Consider the following 16181-nt stretch of genomic DNA (forward strand, 5'->3'; position numbering starts at 1 on the left):
TTGTTAGAATATTATTTTTTAATAATAATATTATTTTAAAATTTAAAAAAATTAAATTATTTATTATATTTTATGTTGAGATTTAAAAAAATTATAATGATAAGTTGAGATAATTTTAAATTCCAAACGAAATCTTAATCTATACACCTAAAGCATTTCCCTTTTTGACATTAGCGCCTATCAATATTACGTACCCTCCTAGCTAGCTAATTCCAATCCAACAAATTATTCCGTATAAGGATTTTTATTTTTTTACAAAAATTAGTGCATGGATTAGGATCGAAACATGTTGGTTTGGTTCAAATTTTTCAACTAATTTTTATTTATCATACATATATAGCAGTGTGTGTATATATAATAAGAGAATATCTAGTTTTACACATTATTCATTAATGTTTTCTATATATATATATATATGTTTGATTTTGAAAACATTTATCTGCAAGCTTAGTTGTCATTTGATAGTGAATTGAGATAAAAGTTTAAAATTGAGTAAAATATTATTAGAATATTATTTTTTTATATTTTTATTATTTTAAGATTTAAAAAAATTAAATTATTTATTATATTTTATATAAAAATTTTAAAAAATTATAAAAATAAAATGAGATCTTTTACTATGGAAACGAAACCTCAAAATTTCAATAACCATATTAATTAGGATTTAAAATGCAGAATTATTTCGTAATTATATATATACATATATATATATATATATATATATATATATTAACCCGGCCCCGCCGTCGACTTGACCTGGATTTTGGTCATGGGTCAGACTTCGTGAAGAACGTGCCAGCACACCCCACATATGCAACGAAGAAATTTATTAGAAGAATTGTAGTCTTACCGCTTTTTTACTATTCTTTTAATATTTTTTTATTTTTTAAAAATTTTTCTTTTATTTAATAATTAAAACTATGACTATTAATGAAATTATATATTTTTAAAATTTTTCATGATTCAAGACATTAAAACAATACTTAAAAAAATACACTAAAAGTAATAAAATAGTAATAAAAAAATTGTAATCTACCATTATACTATTTATTATAAGCAGGCCAAGCCGAACTATAGAGTTTGGCCTGACATTGATGGGTCAACTAAATTATTAAGAGAATTGATATTCTTACTATTATATAACAATTTATTTATAATTATGTAATAAAATAATATTATTATAATTTTTTATTTAAAATTATTTATAAATTATAAATTAGTTATAAGCTCAATTATTAATACAGAAATTAATTACAACGAATTTCTTTCTTGGAATTGTCAGATTCCCCGAACTGTAACGTTCGGTTCCTTGTTCACATCGAAGGCCGACGACAGTTTTAATTCTGAAAATTGAGTTGTTCTGTTCACAATCCACATTTAAATATAATAAGATTTAATTTATAAAATTCATAGTTTTGAATTTATTAAGTTAAATTATGTTATTATATATTTTATTAAATATAATCTTGTACATAGAATAAAATTCAAAGGTGGTGAGGCGAAGGGCTTTGTTCATAGAAATTAAGGAGAAGCAAGAAATTTCCAGAAAGTTGATATATAGACGTGGATGGAGTTTCCTCCGCACATTAAAAAGACCGCATTAATTTTATGATCATTCGCATCCCATTATTTATTGACTTTTTGATCAAACGTGCCCACCAAGTTATTGTTGGAAACTGAACGCTGGCAGGTTTGGAATGGAATGAGATATAAAATTCACGCTATGCTATTACTTTTGCTATTGTTAGACGACTGGTATTTTTGGTCAAACGTGCCAACCATTTGTTGGACGATTGGCAGGTTTAAAGTATGGTGAGATAAAAAATTCTTATATCATTTTATTTTATAATTATATATTTTTTAAATTTTTATATAAAATATAATGAATAATTCAATTTTTTTAAAATTTAATTCAATTGTTTTAAATTTTAACACAATAATAATATTAAAATATAATATTTTAAACTTTAAAACAAAATACAAAATTCAGATCTTACCCTTCAAATATGGCTGAGTGACTTGTACATACTTGATCCATCGTACTAATGCAAAATTAATCATTTTTATTGCAACCAATTGATATTACAAACAATTAAATCATTTAATTATAAAAGGGCATCTTTCTTTGTAATAGTTTTTTTTGAATGTTAAAGAGTAAAAGGAGGTTAATTTTTATAAAATTAAATTTATTTTTAAATAAATTATTTAATTAAGTTAGTTGATTGAATTTATTTTCTTATAAATTATGTAAAAAGGTCATGTTTTGAAATTTTTTAATCTAGATTCAAAAAATAAATAAAACTAATAATAAAGAAGTAATAAAGGAAGTGTAATGTATTATTACCGTTCAAATAACACTTTCATGACAAGAGTATGGATTAATGTATTCAATTTATTGGTTTTTTCCCGTTGTTTAGGAAAAACAGTTCTAATTATCAATATGTGGTCTACTTCTAGACTCTAACCTTTCCAGTTTCATGAAATGCTTATAATAACTTAATTCAACAAGAAACTTAAAAAAGTCACAATTCCGAACCCATGTCCCAATTAAAAGTAACACGCGACTTCGTAGCTTTTACAGCCATAGAACCAAACCGACATGAAACAGAACCTTTTAACTAAAAAATTTGAAAACATGCCTCGTTTACAGGCCACGTCGATGCGAGGCCCAACTGCCTTCATTGATTATTTTTTCAGAATTTTATAGAAAATGGTTTATTTTTATTTTTTTAAAATATTAGTAGCGATTAATGCGATCTTTTAATAAACATGCTAAAGCCCCAATTAACTGACATTGAATTCGTCAAATTAATCAAACGTTTAAGCTACCCGATTATACATACATACATATATATATATATATTATATATTATATATATATATATATACACACACCATTGAAAAATTTTACTCAACCGTATTACACCACACATATGCTGAATATAAAAAAAATAAAATAAAAGATTTGTTCTACTCAGTAAGTGTGTGGTATAAGGCTGCTAAACAGAATTAAGGGTATAACCGGTCTAGTTCGGTTCGGTTTTTAATATATTTTATAACTGAACCGATATATACCGATTTTTAGATTTGAATAACTGATACTGTACTAGTTACACCCCTAAACTGATATTTTCAATTTTACAGGTTCCGGTCTAATTCAGTCCAATTTTTTTTATATATTATATAATATAGTATATATATTATAGTATATAATAATATAGTAGTGATATATTGTAGTATATTATAATATACCTTATAATTGTATTATAGACTATAGTGATAATACAAAATTATTTTATATATAATTATATATATTATATATAAAAATATATATAATACAATAATATTTTATACAATATAAAAAATTAAAATATATACGTACGATCCTATCCGGTGTTAGAAAAATGAAAACCAAAATCGGACTGATTTTGACTGATTTTGAGAAAAATGAAATCGGTATCGTGTCAAACCAAACCCGATATCGGACCAAACCCACCAGTTCGATCTGGTTTACCAATTCACCGCTATCTCTTTTCACCCCTATAGAGAATAACTCATACTATTTGACATTATTTAGGGTAATGATATTTTTAAACTTCATTTACTACTGTTTTACTATCTTTTTTTTTCTTTTTGTTCTTTGAATCTGGATTAGAAAATCTCAAAATTTGACCTTCTTGCATAATGTAGAAGAAAATAAATTCAATTAATAAACTTAATCAAGTAATTTAATTAAAAATTAATTTAATTTTATAAAAATTAACCTTCTTTTGCTCTTTGAGTTTAAAAAACACTGCCAGAAAGAATGAGGCCCCTTTATTATGCTAGTTGAAACTTGAGTTTATTTTCTTCTAGATTTTATAAAAAAAATTATGTTCTAAAATTTTTAATCTAGATTTAAAGAATAGAAAAATTAATTAAATAATAAAGCACTAATAAAAAAAGTATAAGGGTATCCATATCTTTTTTTAACTCATTTATATGAGAGAATATTGTGAGCCACTTGAAATCCATAAAGGGTATGAGTAATTTTATTAAGATGACTGTAAAAATAATGACGGGAAGTCGGAGGGCTCCTCGCTCTCTCCAATGCAATAACAGCAAATCATTTCAACTCATATCATCTTATTATTACAACTTTTTTAAATTCTCATATAAAATATAATAAATAATTTAATTTTTTTAAATCTCAAACTAATAATAATATTAAAAATAATATTCTAATAATATTTTATTTCATTATTCACAAATCATTTCAACTTATCTCTAAATCCAAATGAGATTAATAAGAAAGAGACTTTGACATAAGAAATACTTGATTTACAAAAAATTCTTACAAAATTGAACTTATAAAATAGTATGAATTGATATGATACAAAATGAACCTAACGACATATCATATTAAATTAGGTCATTTTGTAATAGTAATATTAGATATAAGTTGAAGGTATGCAAGCTCTATACATGCGGCATTCTATTTGAAAAAAAATAGAATCAAATGTAGGTCTTATATTTATATTTTTTTTTTCATATAAAATGTACGGAATTTTTACATCTCATATTTATATATATATATATATATATATATATATATATAAATTAACCTGGCCCTGCCGTCAACTTGACCTGCATTTTGGTCATGGGTCAGATCGCTCCGTGATTAACGTGCCAACACATGACCCCACATAAGCAACGAAGAAATTTATTCATCAGTCACTACCCAAGACTAACGTGCCAACGCATGACCCCACACATGTAACGAAGAGATTTATTCATCAATCACTCTACATCCCATATTTTATATTACTAGTGCAGAGCAACTGCTAAGCACGTTTGTCTAGTTTAATAAAATGATTAATCTTAAGAAATAATATGAATTTTATAAAAAAAATATAGTTTTCAATCAATAAACAATTTTAATTTCAATAAACAATTAATAAACAATTTGATTGTTTGTATTGCGATTTCATTGATTTCTATGCAATACAAACAATCAAATTATATATATTTTAAATAAAAAAAAACGAAAGTAACAAAATAATATATCAAATCAAAAAATACCAAGACAAGAAAACCTATTCTTTGAAACCTATAAAAGAATATATCAATATCACATGAGAATTCTTCAATAAAATATTTGTCAAAATTTATTTATTGTTCAAAGCAAGTCGCTAATAAAAATTATAAGCAGGGACCAACTCTTTATATTTTTTAGCATATTTTTTACATTTTTCAACAATAGCAATGTCAATATTTATTATAACATTTGATTAGCTGACATTTCATAGTTATATTAATAATTAACTAATTTTTATTTATTAATTGATAATTTAGTGATTATATGTATCGGTAATAAAGAAGCTAAAAGTCTAAATAAATAGCTTAAAATATTGGTAATGAAGAAGTATTGGTAAAGCAGTCAATTGGTTTAAATTTTTTTTTTTTCCTTGGCAGTGTTGCTCTGTCTCGCAAATATATCCAGCGAGTTTGCTGAAAAATCTATTTATACGTAAAGCTGCAGTGCAGAAAGATGACGTACGATATCAACCAGAGCACACAAAATATCAAGATCGAGTCTTAGTATATCTTCTATGCCAGCTGATCTACACCTCGATAATCACTTTTACTTGTCTGTATTCTGTACTCTTGCCTAAATCCTAGTGCCCATCAATATCTTATGTCGTTAATTTCAAAATCCATCTATTAGGGTGATCTTATAATAGTATCCTTTGTTAATAGTCATGGTCAGAACAGAAATTATATATAGAATTATATAGGAGAAAGACCATGATGGCCTGCAGCTTGCTTGCCGGAGATCAATATCATCATTTATTATTACTTGTTAAATTAAAAAACAATTCATTCTCATCAGTTGTGTCAGGCTCAGTGATTGATAGAGGATACTTTGTTTATATGCTCGACCGCCTCTGAATGTGAATAGGTAGTAGTTGGCTAGAATTTTGGGCCAATTTTTCCTATTAATTGAGGTTAGTTTTTTTTTTCTTTTTTCTTTTCTGTAGTAACAAAAAACAATCAAATTATAAATAAATAATAAATGTCATTAAAAAAAAATATGCTGGATCTTTCTTATGCTCATTGGGCTGCCCATGAACCCGGGGAAAATATATATATATATTTTTTTTTTGAAAAAGAACAATTATGAAGAACTTAATGATAATTGGAAAAACAATTTTGAAGAACAATTATAGAGCAATATTAGGAAAAAAAATAAGAACTGAATGATATTAAAGAGGAGCAATTAAGAAAAGAAACGACAACAAATATAGTTTCTTAAATATTAAAACTAGCTAGCATAATTAAAGCGGGCACTATTTCTTGATTTTAATTGAGATGCAAGATGAAATCATGAATTCTCTGATCAATAAAGGCTATATATAATGCCGATAATTCAAAAACCAGATCGTCTCTGGTTCTCTCTCTCTTCAACCGTGGCTGTCTCTCTCTGTGGTTCTCCATGGCACCGTACCCAACCTACAAGCTTTGCGGTTGCCACCGATCGAGGGCCACTCGTCCATGAGGTGCGGTGCCTATTCGTAGCTCCTCCGTGAGTCAAATCATTGACCAGGATAATCCTGCCCAGCCACCTAAAAGTGACGCAGCGTCGTGCCCCCAGCCCAGGCCCCAGATCTACCGCTGTGATCAGCCAAGGAGCATCGAAGTCGTCTGACAACCCCTCGCCAAATCCCTCTCTCCTCGAGCTCCTCCCTCAACATGCAAATAAAAAACAAAGAATCCAAAATCAGATCTTGGATCATCTTCAACAACATGAAAAAAGATATATTTTTTCATAAAAAAAGTTACAACTCTGGACAGAGAGAGGGGAAGAGGGAAGACGCCCAGGGTAGTCCAACTCAGCCACTTGAAAGTGATGCAGAGTCGTGCTCCCCCGCCTAGATCCGCCGCTGTGATCTATTTTTTCATAAATCTGTAAATCACACAACTAAAAGAAAGCCACGACTCCAGATAGTGAGGGGAAGAGGAAAAAAATGCGGAATGATAAGATCACAAAAATTCATCTACAATCTTTAAACCAGTTCAACGGTATGAAATAAAAAACTCAATGATGCAGAATACAAACTTGAAAAGAGAAGATACAAAGAAGAGAGAGATAGAGAGAAGAAGAAGATGAGAGAAGAAGGTCACTTCGGTGAGACAGATAGACGGTAGCGTCCTGAGTACAAACCTGGGCTTGCTTGGCTGGCGAATGGCCCAAACAATGAGCACAGTCACCAAGACGATGAGGTTGAAGATGAGGATGCCGCACCTCAATGGAACAAGAAGCGCCCTGAGGATTAAGGAAATTGTCGAAAATTTTCGCTTATATGGACGAAAGCTGCGTTCTTTAACGAGGACACAAAATCACTGACACAAACAAAATTATCTCTTCCCTATACACTGACTATTGACCCGCGAAAGAAAAGTCTTTTTTATGGATCTTTTCCTCAGCTTTATTTTTTTCCTCATCTTTAATCTTTTTCTCTTTCATTCTTTTTAAGTGTTATGTCAGATGGATGGGTTGATCGATAAAAGTGAGGGATAAAAAGGTAAAAATACGAATAAAACAAAATCAACTGAAGAATAAAAAGGGTAAACGAACAAAATAAAGTTATAAAATTATAAAAGTGTGAACAACAAACTGCGGTGGGAATTAACGTTGATTTAACCGGAAGATAACGGAAAACAAGAATCGCCGTTTAGCCACCGTTTAATAGCCACTTATATAATAGTATAGATATACAATTATTTTTTTTTATAAGATATAAGATGTAGAATAATAAATACTGATAAGAATAATTATTCAGAAATTTATTATAAACAGGCCAAGGCCGAACTGCAGATAGTTTGGCCCGACATTGATGGGTCAACTAAATTATTAATACATAAATTAATTACGACTACTTTCTTTCTTGGAATTTTCAGATTCCCCGAACTGTAACGTTCGGTTTCTTGTTCACATCGAAGGCCGACGACAGATTTAATTCTCAAAATTGAGTTATTCTGTTCACAACCTACATTTAAATACAATAAGATTTAATTTATAAAATTCATATTTTTAAATTAAATTATGTTATTATATATTTTATTAAATATACTCTGCACATGGAATAAAATCTTTCCTGCAGAATAAAGTCAAGACGACTTGACATGGTGGAGAGGGCTCTGTTCGTAGAAATTAAGGAAAAGCAAGAAATTTCCAGACAGTTGATAGGTAGAAGTGGATGGAGTTTCCTCCGCGCATGAAAAACACCGCATTAACTTTATGATCATTTGCATTATTGACGTTTAATCAGACGTGCCCATCATGCTGGACGACTTAGATGATTGATTGACTTGTTCGTACGTGATCCATCGTAAGTATGCAGAATTAATCATTTTTATTGCAACTATTTGATATTACAAACAATTATAAGTTTCGCATATAGGGAAAAAAATAAGGCAATTGAGTGTAATGTTAAAGGATAATGATATTTTTATACTTTTTTTTATTACTGTTTTATTATCTAATTATTTTATTTTATTTTTACTCATTGAATCTAGATTAAAAATATCCAAACATGATATTTTTGTATAACTTAGAAGAAAGTAAATTTAGCCAACGCGATAAAAGGACATATTTCTCTCTGTCAGTGTTTTGAAACTCAAAGAATAAAAGAAGATTAATTTTTATAAAATTAAATTTATTTTTAATTAAATTATATGATTACGTTGGTTGATTATTTTTTTTTTTAAATTATATAAAAGATCATGTTCTGAGATTTTTTAATCCAAATTCAAAGAAAACAAAAATTGATAGTAAAGTAATAATAAAAGAAGTGTAAGGTATCATTATCCGTTCAAAAATCACTTTGAATATGGATTAATGTAGTCAATTTATTGGTTTTTTCCCGTTGTTTAGGAAAAACGGTTCTAATTATCAATACGTAGTCTACTTCTAGACTCTAAATTTTCTAGTTTCCATGGAATGCTTATAATAACTTAATTCAACAAACTATTCCTAAAAGAAGATTGGGGTAAACTATAGAAGCTCCCTATTCCACTAGCCTCGAAGAATTTTTTGTGGATAGCCTGTAAAAACATTTTGTCAACTAAAATAATTTGTGTAAAAAAAAAGTTTTGACAGATTCAACTTGACCAATGTGCCTATAACAACTTAAAACAGTGGAACATATTTTATGGAATTGTGTATAAGCTTATGATGTTTGATGTGTCTCCTCCAAAACGATTCAAAAGAGCTTCATGGCACAAAGTAATTTCAAACAAATCATGCAGGTAATGCAACAGAAGCTTGACAAAGAGAAAATGGTAGAATTCGCCTTGACTCTATAGAATTTATGGTAGAGAATGAACCAACTGGTGTTTAAGAACATTTTCATTGAACCGCAACAAGTGATATACAGAGTAAACCAATTAAGAATGGACTTAGCAGCTACTGTAAATACCAGAAGACAAGGCAATAACAATTCTGAAAATACTAACTGAGTGATATGAGAATGTCCACCAAAGAGTTCTTGCAAGATTAATTGGAATGTTGCAGTTGAATCAAGATTATGTAAAATATGTATAGGAGTTGCTGTAAGAGATGATAAAGGGAATTTTTTGGCTACAATGAGAAAGAAGATGACATCTATTCCAGATCCTTTACTTGTAGAAGCAAAGGCTGCTCTTGAAGTAGTTAATTTTGAAATTGAACTTGATATGACAAATGTAGTGATGGAAGGAGACTCCTTAGCTAATTGTCCAGGAAATACAAATGAGGCATCAACAAAACAATTATGTTAGAATTATCATCACAAATATCAAAGTCCAACTCAATAGAGTCAAATCTAGTTACTTTAAGCATGTAAATGGAGAAGGCAACTTAGTTGCACATTTGTTGGGGAGAAGTGCTTGAATAGTGAGTGAGTGTGTAATCGAGTTGGAGGAGACTCCAACATGTCTGTGTTGAGAAGTGCTTTAAGCACATTTGTTGTCTCTGTCTTAACACAGTTTATCAATAAACAAGTTGTTTAAAAAAAAAAAACTTAACTCAACAACAAACGTAATGATTCAGCTGTACCGAAGATGTTGAGCATCCACTCAGGAATTATCGATGAGATAGATATAAATGTGTAAGAAAAATATTTTAGTCATAAAAAAATTATATAAAAATAAATTTATAAAATAATATGATTTGATACGGTATATCAAGTTGTAAATATATTTTTATAATAAAGTATATCTAACAAATTACATGAAGTCATATTAACTTTTAGATTTAATTTTGTATAAGTTTTTTTATGACTGTACAACTTCTCAAACGTGTAATGGTACTTACGATTCTTGAAGAGAATGTTCTTACTGCCTCATTTCATAAAAGAATAATATTAGTATGTCTCCTTATTTTGACTATTGATATATTTAATTTTGTTTTAAAAAAATTATTGCTTACCAATTAAGGAAGTAAATATAAATGTATTGGTATTTTTTTATTTTTAAAAAATGTTTAAATATATTTAAAAAAATGTTTGAAAAAAAAGTATAATTTACAAAAATAACACACCAAATAGACAAATTTGAGAGGGCATACTAGCGCTACCCTTCATAGAAAGCCACAATTCCGAACCCAACAGGTCTCAATTAGAAGTAATACGCGACTATCAAAAATATATATATAGTGATACGCGGCTTTACCTAACCGACATGAAACACAACTTTTTAAAACATGCCTCGTTTACAGGCCACGTCGATTCGAGGCCCAACTACTTCATTGATTATTTTTTAAGAATTTTATAGAAAATGTTTTATTTTTATTTTTTGAAAATATTAGTAGCGTATTAATTAATGCGATTTTTTAATAAACATGCTAAAGCCCCAATAACTTACATTGAATTCGTCAAATTAATCAAACGTTTAAGCTACCCGATTATATATACACACACACGATTGAAAAATTTTAGTCAACAACATTACACCACACAAATGCCGAATAAAAATAAAAAATAAAAGAATTGTTCTACTAAGCAAGCGTGTGGTATAAGGTTGCTAAATAAAATAACTAATACTATTTGACATTTTTTAGGGTAATGATACTCTTACATTTTTTTTACTATTATTTTACTATCCAGTTATTATTATTATTTTTCTTTTTGTTCTTAGCATTTGGATTAGAAAATCTCAGAACATGACATTCTTACATAATCTAGAAGAAAATAAATTCAATCAACCAACGTAATCATGTAATTTAATTAAAAATAAATTCAATTTGATAAAAAATTAACTTTCTTTTGCTCTTTGAGTTTCAAAAACACTATAGAAAGAATGAGGCCCCTTTATTACGTTGTTGAATTTATTTATTTTTAGATTAGGTAAGAATGTCATGTTCTGAAATTTTTAATCTAAATTTAAAGAGTAAAAGAAAAAAATAACTAGATAATAAAGCAATAGTAAAAGAAATGTAAATGTATCGTTACCTTTTTTGAACTAGTCTATAGGAGAGAAAATTGCAAGTCACTTGAAATCCATAAATGGTAAGATTAATGTCGCTAAGATGACTGTAAACATAGTTAAGGGAAATGGGAGGGCTCCTCCCTCTTTCCAATGCACTAACAGCAAAATTTGGGAGGTGATTTAGTAAGAAAGAGACTTTGACATAAGAAATACTTGATCTATAAACAAATCTTACAAAATTGAATTCATAAAATAGCGTGAATTGATATGATACAAAGTGAACATGATAACATATCATATCAAATTAGATCATTTTATAAAAGTAATGCTAAATACAGACTTAGGATATGCAAGCTCTATACAAGCATTCCATTTGAAAAAAAAAAAAAAAAAAAGTAAAATCCTTAAAAAAAATAATTTTTTCATGGGTCTCATATTTACCTTTTTTTAAAAAAGAATGTGCTGGATTTTTATATTCTAAGACTATAAATATTATTTCTTATTTTGTCTACTCTTCATTAATCCAAATAACTTAAAATCCCCATGCCAAAATTAAAAATTGGCTTAGTATTTTTACAATTTAAATTCATTTTTGTCTACTCTTTTTCTAATCCAAATAACTTAAATAGGACCTAGTGTTTTAATTGAGCTTAAATATTAAAGTGGGCTTTTAAAATTAGAATGATATCAAAATTTGACTCTTCTATTGGACTGAAGAATGAAAAAAGAAAAGCCTACTTTTTAAGACCCAACAAATTAATTTAACTCAAAAAGAGGCCCAAAACTCAACGTCGACCAAACCAACTGGACCGACCGTACGTAGAACCCTTTCGAGCGAAGGACTTGTACATGTCTGTAAGATACATGCCTTCATCTCAACTCAAGGGAAGATAATGGAGGGATTAATGTGATCATGTCGGTATAACTTTGGATCAACTGCCGCTAAACATAAAAACAACTTTTGATTGATCTATAAGAAAGATTTAAAAAAAAAAAAATTATAAATTGACATACTTTAATATAATGCATCATTACGTCATACTTTAAAAATATATAATAAATTTAATATATTATTAAATCACGTTAATTTATAAATTTATTTTTACTTTGACACTTGTGTTTTGGATTTGGGACTTTCCACAAGGCAACCCCAACCCTTCTACTGCACCACTCGTTATGTGTAATCCCTCTTCCCATTGGACTCCAAAAGGAAACCACGATCACAAAACAAGCTGAGATAAGTGGGACCCCACGTATCAGAAATGGTTACCAACCTCACAATCCCTCCCCTCACTGCGCAACACAATCCCTGCCTGCAGTCCCCTTTCCTGGAAGAGAAAAACTGTGTGTAGAGAAAATCAAACGAAAGCAAAAGAAACCATGGTTTCAGTAGCAGCAGCTACAGCAACAAGAACACCATCCCATCTTCTATTCTCAAGCTCTCGTTCCCTCTCTCGTCTCTCTCTCTTTGACTCCAACACTACACTTCTCTCGTGTCGCAATAACATTAATCTTAGTAGGAGTAAGAAAAATGTTTCTCCCGGGGTTCGATGCATGGCAGTGCGGACAGCTGACGCGGAGACAAAGAAGAAGGGTGGGTTTGAGATTCAAACGCTGACCAACTGGCTGCTGAAGCAAGAACAGGCGGGCGTGATTGACGCCGAGCTCACTATTGTCTTGTCGAGTATTTCCATGGCGTGTAAGCAGATTGCTTCTTTGGTGCAGAGAGCTAGCATTGCCAACATGACTGGAGTGCAGGGTGCTGTCAATGTTCAAGGCGAGGACCAGAAAAAACTTGACGTTATCTCTAATGAGGTTTGTAGCAGCTATACACCCTGTTCTTTAGTGTTACTACATACTAGGAAGAGGAAAATGGTTTGCAAAATAGACAATAATTTTTACGAACCTGAGCAGTTGTATAGGAGATAATCAATAACTATCATCAGTGCCATGATGTTGCTAGTCTTCCTTCACTTCAACTCAACATCATTAATTTGGCTTTGCAGTTCATTGTGTGTTAGGATCAAGGTTCCTGTATATAAAGTGGACCATATGGTATTTTGGTGCTCTTCGTAGGGCTAATTTTATGTGTTTATCTTTCTTCCGCTGCACTCAAGTTTGGATAAGAAATTGAAGTGATATTTTTCCGAATTCATTCATATCATCAATTCGTGTTTGGTAGTGATTGATGGCTACCACTCCAGTACTCTGTACCAGCAAACGAGTTCGATCATTTTATGAATAAATGACAGGTTTTCTCCAGTTGCCTGAGATCAAGTGGACGAACGGGAATCATAGCATCAGAGGAAGAGGACGTGCCCGTAGCAGTGGAAGAAAGTTACTCGGGCAATTATATTGTTGTATTTGACCCTCTTGATGGTTCTTCCAACATTGATGCAGCAGTTTCCACTGGCTCTATCTTTGGAATATACAGCCCAAATGATGAGTGCCTCGCCGACATTGGTGACGATGCTACCGTAATTCCAATTCCTTCTCCTCATTTAATCCCGAAACATTGTTGTTTTTTCTCTTTCTCAAACACTCCTAATCGTTTGTACATGGCATTTGGCAGCTTGACAATGCGGAACAGAAGTGTGTGGTGAGCGTGTGCCAACCAGGAAGCAACCTCCTTGCTGCTGGATATTGCATGTATTCAAGCTCCATAATCTTTGTGCTCACAATTGGAAATGGGGTGTTTGCATTCACCTTGGACCCAATGTATGGGGAATTTGTGTTAACTCAAGAGAATATCCAGATACCCAAATCAGGAAAGATCTATGCATTCAATGAAGGGAACTATCAGCTTTGGGATGACAAATTGAAGAAGTATATTGATGATCTTAAGGACCCAGGTCCTAGTGGGAAGCCCTATTCTGCTCGGTACATCGGTAGCTTGGTCGGTGACTTCCACCGGACGCTGCTGTATGGTGGAATTTACGGGTATCCTAGAGACAAGAAGAGCAAGAATGGGAAGCTGAGGCTTTTGTATGAATGTGCACCAATGAGCTTTATAGTGGAGCAAGCTGGTGGGAAAGGATCAGATGGCCATCAGAGAGTACTTGACATCATACCAAATGAGGTGAGTACAAATGTGTAAAAACCTTGAGCTTGTGCAAGTACCTAGCCTATTTGATAACTGTGATTCTATTTCTGATTCCTTTAATTTCTTGCACAGATCCATCAACGTGTTCCGCTATACATTGGAAGCGTGGAGGAAGTGGAGAAATTGGAGAAGTATTTACTTTGATTAACATGTCATAGAAAAGAGTAATTTTGTCTGTGAAGATTATCTTTCATGCAAGAAATACTCAAAATTGGAATTATAAAGAAAGCAAAAAAAAAAAAAAGAGAACTTTGTATTTTTTCTTCGTGTTGAATTCTTTTGTTAAGACAGCAACAGAGTCGTGTATGTAGGATTCAAACCAGGGTTTAAGCAAGCTTCTGAAGAAAAGGGGTACAGAATATTTTCAGCAATATGATTCAAATCCAATTTTCGAACCTGAGAATGGCTTTTAGTCTTTTAGTGCGCATCACGAACGCATAAAAACAAAGAGTACGCTTAAGATGCAGCTGCACAGTCTGAGATCAACTGGATGTTGAAGTGATTTGCTCGTGTGTTCCATCCTTTATGTAGAGAAATGGTGGAATTTCATGCAGTTTTATAAACAACATTTCTGCCTAGATTAACATACCAATTAAGATATCATGTCATTTGCAACCTGTTTGAACTGCCATCAGACTCCAGATCAATCTGTAATGAGCTGACACAATTTTAACCAACAAGGACAAATGTTCTGGCTGGGAAATGACCCATCCAAAGAAGCAGAGCCTTAATTTCTACGGGAATAGCTATCCTTTCAACGAAGGAAATTAAGATAACTACAAAGATGCCAGAATCAGAAAAAATATATCATTCAATGAAGATAATTATGACCTATGGAATGGAAAACTGAAGAAATACCCCCACCCACCTCAGGTAGCCAGGCTTCAATGGTAGGCACTGTTCTGGTCGTTACATAGAATGCCTTAATCCAAAGAATGCTGCTTTGTGGTGGTATCCCTGAGAACATGGACAGCAAAAATGGGGGAACTTGAGGTGTGATATTCTTACAAGTTACAAGAGTGTAGGTGATGTATGAGATCTCATATTATTTGGGAGAGAGAAGTTCTTGCTCTTTATAATGATTCCAATGGTATAAGAAATACAAAACAATGTAGAGAAATTCACTATGTGCTTGAGAAAAACGATGGAGAAGGATTGAAAAGAATTGTATTCATCCTCATTGTTAAAATGTTTGTACAAGGAACCAAGTTATATTACCTCTCAAGCATTTCACTACTTAGAGAATCTTCTATTTGTATACATTAGCTAACAACCTCTATCAAAAACAAGGAAAGAACCCAGTTGTACAAAAGGACAAAAAAATTCATCCACCAAAAGATTCATCTCTTTTTTTTTTCTAAAAAATTCTTTTTCCCTCTTTGCTGAGCTGCTATTAGATGTTGATGTAGCTCATGCTAACTGTGCTGCTAACTCTCCAACTTAGCAGTTTCATTGACTTTTAATAGCCCCCCACAAGATGGAGAGTAGATATCTACTACTCCCATCTTGAGCATACATGAGCAAAAGCTTTTGGTAAGCATATCTACTATCTGTGACTTGCTGGACACATGTTTAGTGACAATGCTTCCATCTTGTAGTTTGTCTCGAATTAGGTGGCAATCAAGCTCTA

At 30.9% G+C, this 16181-nt stretch overlaps 1 protein-coding gene across 1 annotated transcript; it reads left to right on the top strand.

Moving 5' to 3' along the window:
- Positions 1 to 12649: 12649 nt before the first annotated feature.
- LOC121266119 (fructose-1,6-bisphosphatase, chloroplastic) lies at positions 12650 to 14918 on the top strand. The gene is made up of 4 exons (XM_041169849.1): positions 12650 to 13263; positions 13701 to 13925; positions 14021 to 14527; positions 14624 to 14918. The coding sequence occupies exons 1-4, from the start codon at positions 12829 to 12831 to the stop codon at positions 14693 to 14695; spliced, it is 1239 nt and encodes a 412-aa protein (XP_041025783.1). The 5' UTR covers positions 12650 to 12828; the 3' UTR covers positions 14696 to 14918.
- The last annotated feature ends 1263 nt before the right edge of the window (positions 14919 to 16181 follow it).

The sequence above is a fragment of the Juglans microcarpa x Juglans regia genome, chromosome 5D (genome assembly GCF_004785595.1).
Source record: "Juglans microcarpa x Juglans regia isolate MS1-56 chromosome 5D, Jm3101_v1.0, whole genome shotgun sequence".
Lineage (NCBI taxonomy): Eukaryota > Viridiplantae > Streptophyta > Magnoliopsida > Fagales > Juglandaceae > Juglans > Juglans microcarpa x Juglans regia.